General features: G+C 41.9%; 1 protein-coding gene across 8 annotated transcripts in view; it reads left to right on the top strand.

Moving 5' to 3' along the window:
• Window positions 1–4,972: 4,972 nt before the first annotated feature.
• Window positions 4,973–13,348, top strand: part of cadpsb (Ca2+-dependent activator protein for secretion b) — a 63,261-nt gene continuing 54,885 nt past the window's right edge. For all 8 annotated transcript variants that reach the window (XM_029501211.1, XM_029501209.1, XM_029501210.1 and 5 more), the window contains exon 1: window positions 4,973–5,319. In XM_029501211.1, coding sequence (XP_029357071.1) covers window positions 4,987–5,319 — 333 coding nt within the window. In that variant the 5' untranslated portion in view covers window positions 4,973–4,986. The remainder of the gene's footprint in view (window positions 5,320–13,348) is intronic.

Here is a 13,348-nt window from a genome sequence, read left to right as displayed (position 1 = left end):
GAGGAATGGTACAGCTTTTAAAAGACATCATCTATAAAGATTTAATTAAATCATTGCTGGATTTTATAGTTTTAGTCAAATGTTCACAGAGACTTGATCAACAAAACAGAATCCAAAATAACAGAGCTGGACTCAACACGTTTTCTTCTAATTTCTAAACTGAGGCAATTTAATGGAACTGAACAATTCAGTGTTGCAGAGAAACACTGAGTTGTGGGTTATTTTAAAATCTTGAGATTGCCCACTGCCGATGAATGATTGATTGAGCTCACCCTTATTCATATTTACAGGGAGGTAAGGGGAGTAATAGAAGAACGGTTCTAAATTTGAATTCAGCCACCCACTGGAATTGAAAAATACATAATATAACTTTTTAAGGAACACGTTAGCCCCATTGCATCTCAGCAAGGTTTGCCATTTTGATTCCTAGGCCCTTTCGGTGTGTAGTGCACTGTGCCTGCGTGGGTTCCCTCTCTGGACTCTGGATTCCTCCCACAGTCCAAAGATATCCATGTTTTGGATAATGGGTGACTCTAAATTGCATGTAGGCATCGGTGTGAGCATGAACAGTTGTTAGTGTCTATATGTCTCTCTTGGACTGGCGACCTGTACAGGATGTACCCCAGTCAGTCAGTTGGAATTGGCAATAGCACGCCCGTAACTGTGATCGATAAGCTGTTAAAAATAAATGATAGGCTGAAGAATAAAAAGTAAGATATGATGTTAAGCAAAACTGTTTCTGTCACACAAATTGGAGACAGTGACATGGGGGGCAGAGGAATTTATTTAGCTTGTTGGCTTTATTTCTGCACAAAGATATTGACCGCAAATTTAGAAGTAGTACTCCAACAACACATACAAGGACCGGGACATTACTCGTTGTTAATGTGTGTGTGTGTGTGTGTGTGTGTGTGTGTGTGTGTGTGTGTGTGTGGGTAGGCAGACAGACAGACCTGCATATTGTGATGGACCTTGTTGTTGTCGGTGATGTCCACAGAAGACATCGAAACTCTGCGTGTTCAGGTAATAATACGGCCACGATGTATAATGAAGAGTGAGCCGATCGTTATGGAGAAATAATCCAGGTAGGATGAGGATTATACATCATGGCCATATTCTTAACTGGAACACGTACAGACATACATGCCCACTGAAACGAGAGACTCAGGACCGAAGACCCGGAGTCGGATCCCCTAAAGTGGAGCTGTGTGGATATTAACCAGCTGTTTTAGCACAATATCTCATGTGCCACAAGTATCAACATACATTTCTATATAATTCCCCATTGCTGAGCGTATGTTGTGTTTGTAAACCTTTCATCTTCTAATCTCTACAAAAAGGAGCTGTTAGTCATGTTGGGAAGTAAAGCACATTGCATGAGTGTTTTGTATGAGTGATACATGTAAATTTCCTTTAGGACAAATAAAGGAGATATTTATAATTTTTTATAATAATAAATACATTTAAAATACCACATTTCTGTTTCCGAATACGGGTTGTAAATGAAAAATACAGATGGAGGATGCTGATCTACCGTTTTTTTTCTGCCGTTTAAACTTGAGCAGCACGGTTAGGTTGGGTGATGTAAATGTGAAATGGGAAAATAGCGCAAATGTATGCGGCAACTCGAGCAGCTCGGGGGCGCAGTGGTACCGCTGCCGCCCCGCACCGCACCCAGAGCCGGGGTTAAGTGACGTAATGAACTATAAATATCTGTAAATCTGTATCTGTATATCTGTAAATATCTGTACATGATGTAAATGTAACAAGTGATGTATGATGTAATGTAATGTAAAGGTCCATTCCCGGTGTGGGCACCTGAACGTGTCTACGGAGTTAATTGGTTACGAGTGATGGACTGGGCTAATGCAGATACGGCCGAACCAGACCAGACGGGTGACGGCACCCCTCCAGGAACGGACCGAGACCAGACCGGAGACAGGACGCGTCCACATACTAGACCAGTAAAACAGCAAGGAAAAGGGGACATATGAAAAAATACACAACCATTTTAGTGAAAGATTATGTAATATTTCAGTTACATAAGAGTCTTACTTGTAAACACCCCCCCAAACAAGTGGTTTGTCCTTCGCTAAGCCCCGCCCACCTTGGTTACTGTTGCTATGCTAACCTGTTCTCTGTTGTCTGAACTTCGGTAGGAAAATCTCCAGTCCGGTGATAAGAAAGGAAAAGAAAGAAGAATAAGAAAATAAAGGGTTAAGACATTTTCTCAACAATTTTTGTAAAGGTGGTCACGGTGAATTTGGGACGAGAAACGTAGAGCAAGGTAAGAAACAGGGCCGTTAGCTTGTAACGTAAGCTAACTGTCCAGCTCTAATGCTAACGTCCATTAGCCTAGCTTGTATTAAAGCCCGACACAAAACATTATCTTTGACAGAAACAGTTCGGTAGCTCCATCAGAAAGGAAGAGACAGAGAGGAGAGGGCTGCAGCTGCTGTCATGTCACAGAGACAGTGACATGGGGGGCAGAGGAATTTATTTAACTTGTTGGCTTTATTTCTGCACAAAGGTATTGACCGCAAATTTAGAAGAAGTACTCCACCGCTTCAAACACAACAACACATACAGGGACCGGGACATTACTCGTTGTTAATGTGTGAGTGTGTGTGCAGAGAGACAGACCTGTATTCAACTGTGAGTGATGAGGAGTTGGACCTTGTTGTTGTCAGTGATGTCCACAGAAGACATCCAAACTCTGGATACAAGCTAATGCGTGTTCAGGTAATAATACGGCCACGATGTATAATGAAGAAGGAGCCGATCGTTATGGAGAAATAATCCAGGTCGGATGAGGATTATACATCGTGGCCATATTCTTAAATGGAACACGTACAGATGTACATGCCCACGATGTGTAATCCTCATCCTACCTGGATTATTTCTCCATAATGGTCGGCTCATTCTTCATCATACATCTTGGTCGTATTATTACCTGGTTTGTATCACCCAGCTGTGTTTCTATTTGCGTTTCTTCTTTAAGTAGCAGTAGTAACATAGCACCTATGCACGACTCAGCAGTAAATCGGCGTAAAGGGGAGCAGGAATTTGGGGGAAACCGAATCGGTTAACGCACCGGCCCAGTCCAGAGCTAGCTAGCTAGCTATAAAGCTAAGTCTCGTTTCACTTTAGCTTGGCTCGTTGACGCTGGTAACCATGGTAACGAGCAGTTGGGGCTAATTTCACACAGAAGAGGAGAGGCGGAGTAGATGAATACATGGACCGGCTTTATTCAGCTCTTTTCTTCTTTCAACATCACAACACAGTACTTTTATGAGTTTCATCACACTGACTATAACGCTTACGGCGGTTACAGCTGGCTACTCCTCCCACCATTCAGCTGAGAGAGGGACAAACGCAACACAACATAGCTATGTGGTGACTACGTCACACATTACCCACAAGGCCACCTGCTTAAAGGGGAATGCTCTGGTCACACTGCGCAGCGGCCATGGGACAAGTGAACGAGAGACTCAGAACCGAAGACCCGGAGTCGGATCCCCTAAAATGGAGCTGTGTGGATATTAACCAGCTGCACAAATGTAGAAGTACTCCACCGCTTGAGACACAATAACACACACAAGGACCGGGACATTACTCTTTGTTAATGTTTTGTGTGTGTATGTGTGCAGGCAGACAGACCTGTATACTGTGATGAGGAGTTGGACCGTGTTGTAAGTGATGTCCACAGAAGACATCCAAACTCACTACTCTGAACCTATATGACATGATAAATATTCAAAAGAATATGCTGTCCCTACAATATGCTGTCACCTACAAAGTGTGAAAAACAAAACTGTCTTTGTGGTCTGTTTGTACTTGTTAGACCATATTGTGTTATTATAAGAGGCCAGTTATTCGCAGGTTGCACTGGAAGGTATTGAAAGGTCGTGTGACCATATTATTATTATTCATTATATAGATACATATTGGGTATGATATGTAAAACACTCCAACCTGCTTTTCTTATCACATTTAGATGGTTTAAACGAAGTTACTGCCAGACTGCAAGATTGTGTCTACCACAATATATTGGACATTTGTATTTGGCCAGATTCAGCCACCCATTTACCACCTGCTCATTTAATCACCCCCCCCCCCCCAAGAAATCTGCATTTGCTCGGTAAAGAGCTTGTGTGAATGGAGCCTGGCCCAGTTTTCTAACAATGGATACCAGCACATGCTGCAACAATCAATTTCTAAAAGACTACAGGCTGAGAGCGAGCAGCCGGGTCCTCATGGCCACCCCACCCATCAGCAGCAGGCAGCGCGGCCCGGCTCAGCAGCCATTCTCTTTTTACACCTACTGCGTCCTATCTGCGTCCAATGTGCAATGCACAGAAACGAATAATGCTCCCCATTTCAGTGACAATATTCGAGAAATCCTGTGGCAGCCATCTTAGGTGAACTACAGCTGCAGGACGAGATGATGAAGCCGCGAGCTTCCTTCAGTCGCCGCTCCGATCAGCACCACGGACAGCTCCCGGCGCCTGCGCTTGCGCCCTGGCCTTGCAGGCAGGGAGAGGCCATCATCCGCTTCACCTAAAAAACAAAAGAAGGGAGTTAAAAAAAAAAAAAAAAAAAAAAACATACTTCCCTTCCTCTCATCTGTACAATACAACCCCCCGCCCCCGCCCGTTCCCTGGCACTCCGCCTTCTCACCTCCCCCTCTCACATCCGCAGCAGTGACTGGCCAATAAAATAGAGAAAGTACGTAAGCAGCGACGAGTGCTCGGCGCAGGCGGAGAAAGCCCGGTGTGAAGCAGACTCAGCCTCCTCCAGCTCCACTGCTGACATCTCTCAGCCAGCAGCTACAACCGAGGCCTATCCCTGTCCTGACATATTTATTACACCTTACAGGGCACCGATCCGACAACAGCACGGCCAGCACCAGGGGGCGACGCCAGTGAATTCCTCCTTCAGTAGGTCAGCTTATCTGTTAGGGGCGCATCACCTCAAGAGAGAAAGATGTTAGATCCGTCGTCCAGCGAGGAGGAATCTGATGGGATAGTGGAGGAGGAAAGCAGGGAGGCGATGGCACCCCAGGCCGGATCCCGCATCTCTCCGAGCAGGACCAGCGAGAGCTCGGGTGGACTAGCGCCCAGCAGCAGCCGCAGCAGCGCCCGTCCGACCAGCCCGAGCCCTTCGGCCGCCAGCGAGGAGAAAGAGGACCTGGAGAAGCTGCAGAGGGAGGAAGAGGAGCGCAAGAAGAAGCTGCAGTTGTATGTTTTTGTGATGCGATGCATTGCTTATCCATTCAATGCAAAACAGCCTACAGACATGGCAAGGCGACAGCAGAAGGTAAGGGCCCTCGGTGCAAAGACATAATTAATCACATGCTGACGAAATGTCCCCCTTCATATCTCAGATGTTCTCTTTGATGACCTACATAAGCCGGAACACAGAGGGGGGGTTTCGCCACCAGGCCTATCCTGATAGCGCATGGATTCAGCACAGTCCCGGTGAAAGCACTATTTCATATTTGTGACGCAAAATGCTGAAATCCTCGGAGCATGACAGGAGCACAAAAAGCCCGAGCTTCGGATAGTGAGAGGACACATGGTGGCTCACTGCAGAGCTGCATCCTGAGTGCAGTCCGTGCTCGTCCACTATACTCCAGCTCACAAGTGAGATCAAGCCCAGAGCCCAGCAAGCCCATGATCTGGAAGGGCGTTCAGGAGATGGTGGATGGTGATTCGAAACAAACACGGTATCATTGTCCTTATTGGCTTACATCTCCCCAAAAAAGTCCTGCTTCCCATTTAATATGCAGCTATAGGTTTCTCCGCGTCCTGCCTTCTTGGCAGATACCCAATTCCAACCCGTTTGCACCATCACTTATCCTGTCAATTTGGCCTCCCAAGGTGACTTTTGGGCACAGACCTCTTGAGGAGGGATGCTTAATAGCCTTGCTCCGCTGCAGATGAGCCAAGCTCCTCAAGGTGTTTTGCAGTTAATTAATTGCATTTTTCTACATCCATGCGTTTAATCATTTATGCATTTCTTTTTTAGAACAAGGTCCAGCTTTTGAGTTTTCTATAAATGACTGTATGAGATGAGGCCCCCACCCTGGTTTCACTCTGCTGCTGCTGTGTTGCCCAATTGATGGTGAAGCCATTTTTGGGTCATCATGTCCTTACTGTCAAAGTCACCATATGCAGGCCTTACTGTGCTAAAGTGCAAATGCTGAATTGATATTTCGTCAGGGCAGTGGCCCCAGTTTATGGTGCTTGATTTGTGCACTTAACTGTCACAGCAGGTTTAAACCATCAAGTGTCCGTAGTCCATGAGTGCCACACAAGTTGGCCTTCATTCATTAGATGAATGTATGGAGTGACAGGTATGCTTTGTACAGGCTTCATTGATCACCCTGTGAGACAGTAGTACTGGATTCTTGTAGCTCCCCTCACAAAGCACGAGTTGCCCTTAGTGTGGTTCTTTTGACCTGCGGAAGATTCACCCAGCTCTGATCATCTAAGGCTGATCATGAATAAGTTGCACAAGGAAAAACTGAAAATGGCACAAAATTGAGTTTGTGATTTTTTTTTATTTTTTTTTTTTTTTGAGATAGTTTTTGTCTTCTTTCTTTCTTTCTTTCTTTTTTTTAACCTGCAGACAGTTTGTCTTCCCCTGGACACAGTTTTAGCCATATGGTCTGTATTTTCTGCTGACTCATGCACAAGAGCATGCGGGAGGCATAAATAAGGCTTCCATCTATTTGTTTGTGGTCCCGTTCAGCACGGGTTACTGATAGTCTAATGCCTGCTTAGTAATGCACTTTCATATCTGGTTGTGCAGGCAGCCACAATCCTCAGCTGTGGGTAAGTGAGTATCTGGACAACAACAAGACAACAATCCAGACCACAAAATCAAAATGCGTCTGTCTGACTCCAGACTACATCTCTATTTTCATTTGGTACAAATGTTTTGGAATAAATGAGTCATGATAGGAAAAATATTGTGCAGCATTAAAAAACAATCTGACACATGTAAGTCATTTGATCTTAATGATATGAAAAAAAAAGTTAATTATACAGAAACATTGACCAACAGAGCAATTAAAGGTGAGATGATCATTTTCTAGCAGTTTTGTGCACTTATAGTATCATGACACTGCGGAAGAAATTGTAATTTCTTTAGGTAGTCATTTCTTAATTGTATTGTCATTTAATTCCACTCCATCCCTGCGTGGATATGAATCCAGAACAGTGGTCCAGTATCCTCTCTGTTTTAAACCCAGCTATGTACCTCCTGCATGTAGACAAGTCAGAGGTCCAAAAACAATATTCTGCAAAGGAAATTCCTCACAGCATTTGGCTACACCATCTAATATGTATCATTTTACAATTTTGGCTATTATAGATTTGTCACAGAAATATGATGAAGCAATTTCTGTAATGAAAAGACTTAAAGACCTCAGGAAAACATATGTAGCAGCTCCCCAATAATCTGTTATTAGAGGCTCTGGCACATAAACAGTGGTGATGGGCTATCACAGAAAAGCAGACCAGCATAGAATGCAAGCTTCGCTGCTGCTGATTGAAATGTATTGCTATAACCTTGCTGACGGGAAACACAAAAACACAGTGAAGGCAGTCGCTTCCTTTTGAGGCTGAGGGAAATATTTTCTCCTTCAAATGTCTTCACTCACAGCAGCGTGAAGGCCACTGCTTTTGTTGGTGGAGCGTATATGCATATTTAATTGATGACATGTCCTTGTTTGTCTTGGGACACATTCACACAAACAGTCCCTTTCTTAAGAATCTGACAAAGGTAAATAAAGGTTATTCAGAGAAAAAGACTGTTGGTGAGATAGTCCTGTTAGGAGTCCTGCTGTGAATCTTAGCACAGACATTCATTGTCTCCAAAGGATGAAACCTGCTGAGCTTGAAGATTCCTTGACTTATTATTTTGTGCTACAAGAAGGTCAGAGTTTTCCCTCATCAGATGAAATATCTCAGCATCTGTGTGGTCCCAGAAGTTTTATCCTAACAACTTCAGAGCTCTACATACTTTTCCTCAGTTGCCTCACTGAGCTTCACATTTACAGTTTTGTGTGAATTAGCTTGCCATCGGAAAGCGTTGTTATGGAATTTGGTGCATTCATTTATTACCTGCTCAGGATGAATTGTCAATCAGGTAGTTGAACCTGAAAACTCTGACGCTGGTCCTCATTTAGTAAATTCTCGCTGGGTAAAAAGGATAACTAAAGATTTGAATAATAAATTCAAATAGTCATAAATATGCAAAACATTTAACTGAATGAATCCAAACAACACAATGTAGATAGTTTTGAGAGCTGAGCACTCTCTCCATTTGGGGATTCTTTTAAATTGGAAAGTCTGAATCCCCCAAAGATCATCAGACCCAATAAATACGTCTGCAGGCAGGTTTGTTCAATAAAGCCCCTCTTTGCTTGTTGTTGATAATGTGAGTGAAAGGACCTGTGAATTGCACAGTGGGCTTTTTTTTTTTTTTTTTTTTTTTTTTTTTACTGTACATGTGTATGTGAAGTCAACTGATATTCAAATTCAAATTAGTGATACTTGGATAAAGTTAACCTCTTGTCAAATTGTGGCATCAGTTGTACAGTACATGAGTGTTATTTTAATAGTGTATTTTGAGTGTAACTGTCCATACTGAATAAGGGCAAAGATAGTGAGATGGTAAACGTTGTTTCCTGCTGTCTGTGTTTGTTAAAGAGCAGCAGCGATGGCCTGGCACTAAGAATTGAAATGTGAATGAAAGTTAGTAATTGATTGTATAATTGTAAAGGCCTGTAGTGCCTCATGTTGGACACCAATAAAACAGGCAAGAGCCAAAAGAAGAGGACCGGCTGCCACACATACAAGGACACATTTGGACCTCTTTATTTATTCTTTACTGATGACAGCTGATTTGTTGGTGTGGATGAACATGACACTATGCTATGTGACAATGATTCAGGAATCTGCGATATTTGAGCTGGTGGATAATAGACAGATATTGCAGATACATGAGGATAAAAAGCAGAGGAAGAAACTGCGGCGAGAGTGAGGTCAGTCTAACATCACTATAAAAGCCAAGAGTGAAATTAACAACGCAAATAAAATTAGTAGGAACATGCTTATATTGGTTTATGTGCTTGGATTTAAAAGTCATAATGTTTCTAGATTCTTGTCCCGTATGTCACTGGAGGGTTACTTTTCCACTCTTTCATTTTGCAAGACTTTATTTGAGTGATGAGCACATAGATAAGGAGGACTGATGCTAAACTGCTCAAGCTTATTATGTTCATGAAACACGATTCTCATGTGGACAAAAGAGGGAGCCATGAATGGAGCACTGAAATCATTTGCGTTATTACGTAAGATCTTTAAATGCTGTTTTGCCTGAAAAAAGGCACCCTTCGACAATAAATAGAGCTCTGCTGTCAGTGTCGGTGTCAAAGCTCTGAGTTAACAATAAAATATGCCAATCAGTCTTTGAAAGCTGCTCCTGAAAACTGTTTGTCTCCCTCGATACGTAGCAGATGTTTTCGCAAACACTTGGGTTGAAGGCTAAAGGTGTTCATTGATGGTGCGGTTATGAAAGTGCATTTAAAAGGTGTGACAGCTGAGAAGCAGCAGGCGAAATACCCCCCTCACCCCCAATCTGTGTAGCAGCATGTAACATATAAGGACATCACAAATTGAACATCTCTGTCCGCACACAACCAAAACGCAAAGCTAAGATGTTATTTGTCAGAATATTAACAGCGTCCTTTCTCACAGGTTTGGCTTCTTTGAAAGCAGCAATCGCAGCCCAGATCAAATCAACTCATAATTGCCTATTTGAAAAATCCAGCAGTGTGACTTGATAGATGGTTTACAGGGCAGTCATACACCCAGAGATGTGGCTACAGAAATGTAAATGTTACAGCACAGAGTTTCTGTATGTAGATGTGCAGTCTTTTATGTTTGAAGGAAACATGGGGACGGGATTATGCCTTATAAGAGGCAAACTTGCATCACTGACCTGGCTTGAAAGCAACATCTCACATACAGTTGTTTTCTGGATTACAGAATGTACTGGTTAATTATAGTCGCTCCCACACACCCCCACCTAATCTATATAATACTGTCTGCTGGCAAAAGCAAAGTGTTAGTTTGGGTGGACAAATATTAACCACCTACAGTTATTGTTCGCTCAACCTCAATCCTGCTGGTAGAACATAAAACGATCCCTAATTTTGTAGGGATTCAGTATTTGGGTGTGATGTAGAATAGTGTGATTGGAGAAGCAATCTGCAGAACGCCTGTCATGTTTTGGATGTTTTTTTTTTTTATTTTATTGCTTAAAGGCCTAATCCCTGCTTCCAGTGTTCTACATTTGTCATATTCAGAAAAAAAAAGGAAAATGAAGTGTGGTTTGAGACACCAGGAGCCATGGTTGGCAAGGCAAGTAAAAAACACATAGTTTTTAATCGTAATAAGATAAATAAGATAATAAGATTCGAGAGGACCTAAAATTACTGAATAAACTGAATAATTACTAAATAAAATTATTAAAAAAATTCTTCATCACTGTTTTGTCCAACCGACTGTTAAAAAATTCAAATATTCTCTTAAATCATATCAGAGTCAAGAAAAGCAGCTATCATCCTCACAATATCTGGCACAACCACAGTTTTCTAGAATAGAATGATTTATATTTCTCTTTATTCAAATTGTTGCCAATTAATTGCCAGTTCATTGACTAATTTATTACTAGATTCATTGAAAATCACATCTCCGACAGGATGAAGGGACCATTTCATTGAAATTATGCTGAATGAACCTGCGTCCCAGGGTGACTTTACTTCCTGTCAGATTTTGATATCAACACTGCGATGATTAAAATATTTATTCTCAAATAGATTCGTGTATTCTGCATGTTTGTGCTTGAACACCAGCAGCAACTCAAACTCAGCTACTGAATTAAACCAAAGGAAATTCAAGATAAATCAGCCAGTGTCACCATATTCCTGTAATAATCACAAACCCTTTTCTTGTGCTCTAATTATGACTTTTCCTCATAATGAGATAATTGTGTCATAATTAGGAGAAAGGTCTTAATTAGCATGGGAATTGTAATGACTGTACAACAAAACTTAGGGAATTACAATTCCCATATATATATAAAGCAGGCAGCTGGCATGACATGTGCTATTATGTTGAAACATATGAAAGACTGCTTCAAACAGGAAATCACTGAAGAAGGAAAAGATAGATGTATAAATGGATAGAGCGAGATTAGAGGCTATTTTCCACATTAAAAGAGGAAACACAGGTAAGAGCTACGGGCCGATCATTACTGCTCGCCTCTGGTGAACCTGACTTTGGCTCTAACTGAGGTATAAGGAACACAAGCAGCAGCCTAGAGCAGGCATAATGATGTACATCACACAGACACTCCATCAACTTTCTCTCATGGGTGTCACATGTTGCTGTGCCACCCGGTGAGAGGAGTCACAGCAGCACTCGACTCCTGACAAACACCAAATATAAATCCGAAAACTACCTGCTTGGTGCTCAAAAAATACTGCGGTGAATTAGCATCCATATACAGTCAAGTGAAGTAAGCCATTAGAAATATGCAAATGTAAAAACAAAGCTGAAGACTTAGTTCTTTAACTCAGATTTTAAAAAGGGAAAGTTACACCTCTCACATTATCAAAATTGCAAAAGATGCTCTGGTTTTTAAACCTCAACCCTTAAAAATTCCTGTCTTCTTTGAAACCCCAGTCCTTCGCTTCTCTTCCATAATCATAACGCCTGCTACGAAACGCCCAAACAAGAGCCTGGCTGCCTGATTAATGTCATCTGTGTGATCTCTAAGATACAAACTGCAGTTTCCTGACCATGAACCAAGACCGACATACAGGCACAAACAAATATTTGAGCTGAGTGCCTTTAAAAGAGAGGGTGAGTGAGCGATGTGAAAGAGGATTTATGTCTTAGACTCTTGATGAGAGTAATGCACCAGCAACCCACAGTCAGCTTCATATCCTCCACAGTATGAAGTAGCTTTGCAGCAGTGCAGTATTTCTTTTCTCCCAAACCACAGTAATAGCATCACAAAGGGAGTGCTAATTGAAGAAATAAAAAATGATTCAGGAAAATCATCAAACAAATTTCAAGATTGGCATTTTTTTTCTCTTTTGTGTTCTTTAGATTTAGGGAGACAGACTTAACCCTTATACAACACTTTTCAACAGTTAGTGATACTTGCACTTGTATATATATTAATATATATATATATATGAACACGCTGAAAAACATTTTGCCACACCCAACCCCTCTGAGGAAATACAGGACAGAAACATATTTCATCTCAAACTGAAGGGAAATGATTAAGTATCTGATTTAATCTTATAAAATGTCAAGAACATGACAAAGCCCATCAGAAGATCTGAAAACTAAAACTAATGTCTTTGTCCTTTTCTAGCTTGGAGCCCGTATTTATCGATCTAATGTCTCAAGACATTCTATCAAACAGAGAAAATGTATGCAAATGTTCCCATTGATTTTATCCTCTGAATAGCATTTATGTTCCATCAGATTTGGGACTTATTTTCAGCTCAGTTAGAAATGAGCATGATGAGGAACCAGCTGAGCTGTGCGGCAGCTGCCCGTGAGTTGGTGGTGTGATAATGGATGACTGTTTCGAGAAGGGTCTTCGCTGGTCGCGGACACAGTGTTCTGCTGTATATATCAGCAGTACCACAGCTTCTGAATATGACAACAGTGTGCAGACTGGTTATACAGAGCCAGAGCTTCCTGTTTTATCCCTGTTGGCCATTTGTCAGGCTCTGTCTGCAGAGTATACACCTGGCTGTTGACTAACCCAGCCAAGTGCTATTTACTCACACGCATGTGTGTCTTTAGGATAAATCTATGGGAGCATTTCTGATTGGGTATAATAGCTTGTGCATCTGCCTTTGTATAATTGTACTTTTGTGACCACAGTCACTACATAATGCTGGTGTTTTGTGTTTGATGAAGTCTGTATCTGGCAGATTTTGTGCAGCTGTCATGCAGCACTTGCTCCCATAGTTGTGTTTGCTGTTTGCTCAGATGTAGGCGCGCGGTGTCATCTGCAACATGAATTAAGTGTGCTTTGTCTAGTTGGAGGACTCAAACCGTACCGTGCATGCAGCATTGAAAGTAGTTCTTTCCTGAGCAAACAAATGCAAACACAATAAGAACAATGGATTACAATGTAACGTTTATCCTCCAGATAAATCTTTGTAAGGTTAACACTCAGAGTACATTCAGTTTGACATTCAGTCTTCATTTAGTAAGATATTAGATCTTTTAGGAACATTAGA

This window comes from Echeneis naucrates, chromosome 5 (assembly GCF_900963305.1).
Source record: "Echeneis naucrates chromosome 5, fEcheNa1.1, whole genome shotgun sequence".
Classification (NCBI taxonomy): Eukaryota; Metazoa; Chordata; class Actinopteri; order Carangiformes; family Echeneidae; genus Echeneis; species Echeneis naucrates.
This window is presented reverse-complemented; position numbering and strand designations above follow the sequence as displayed.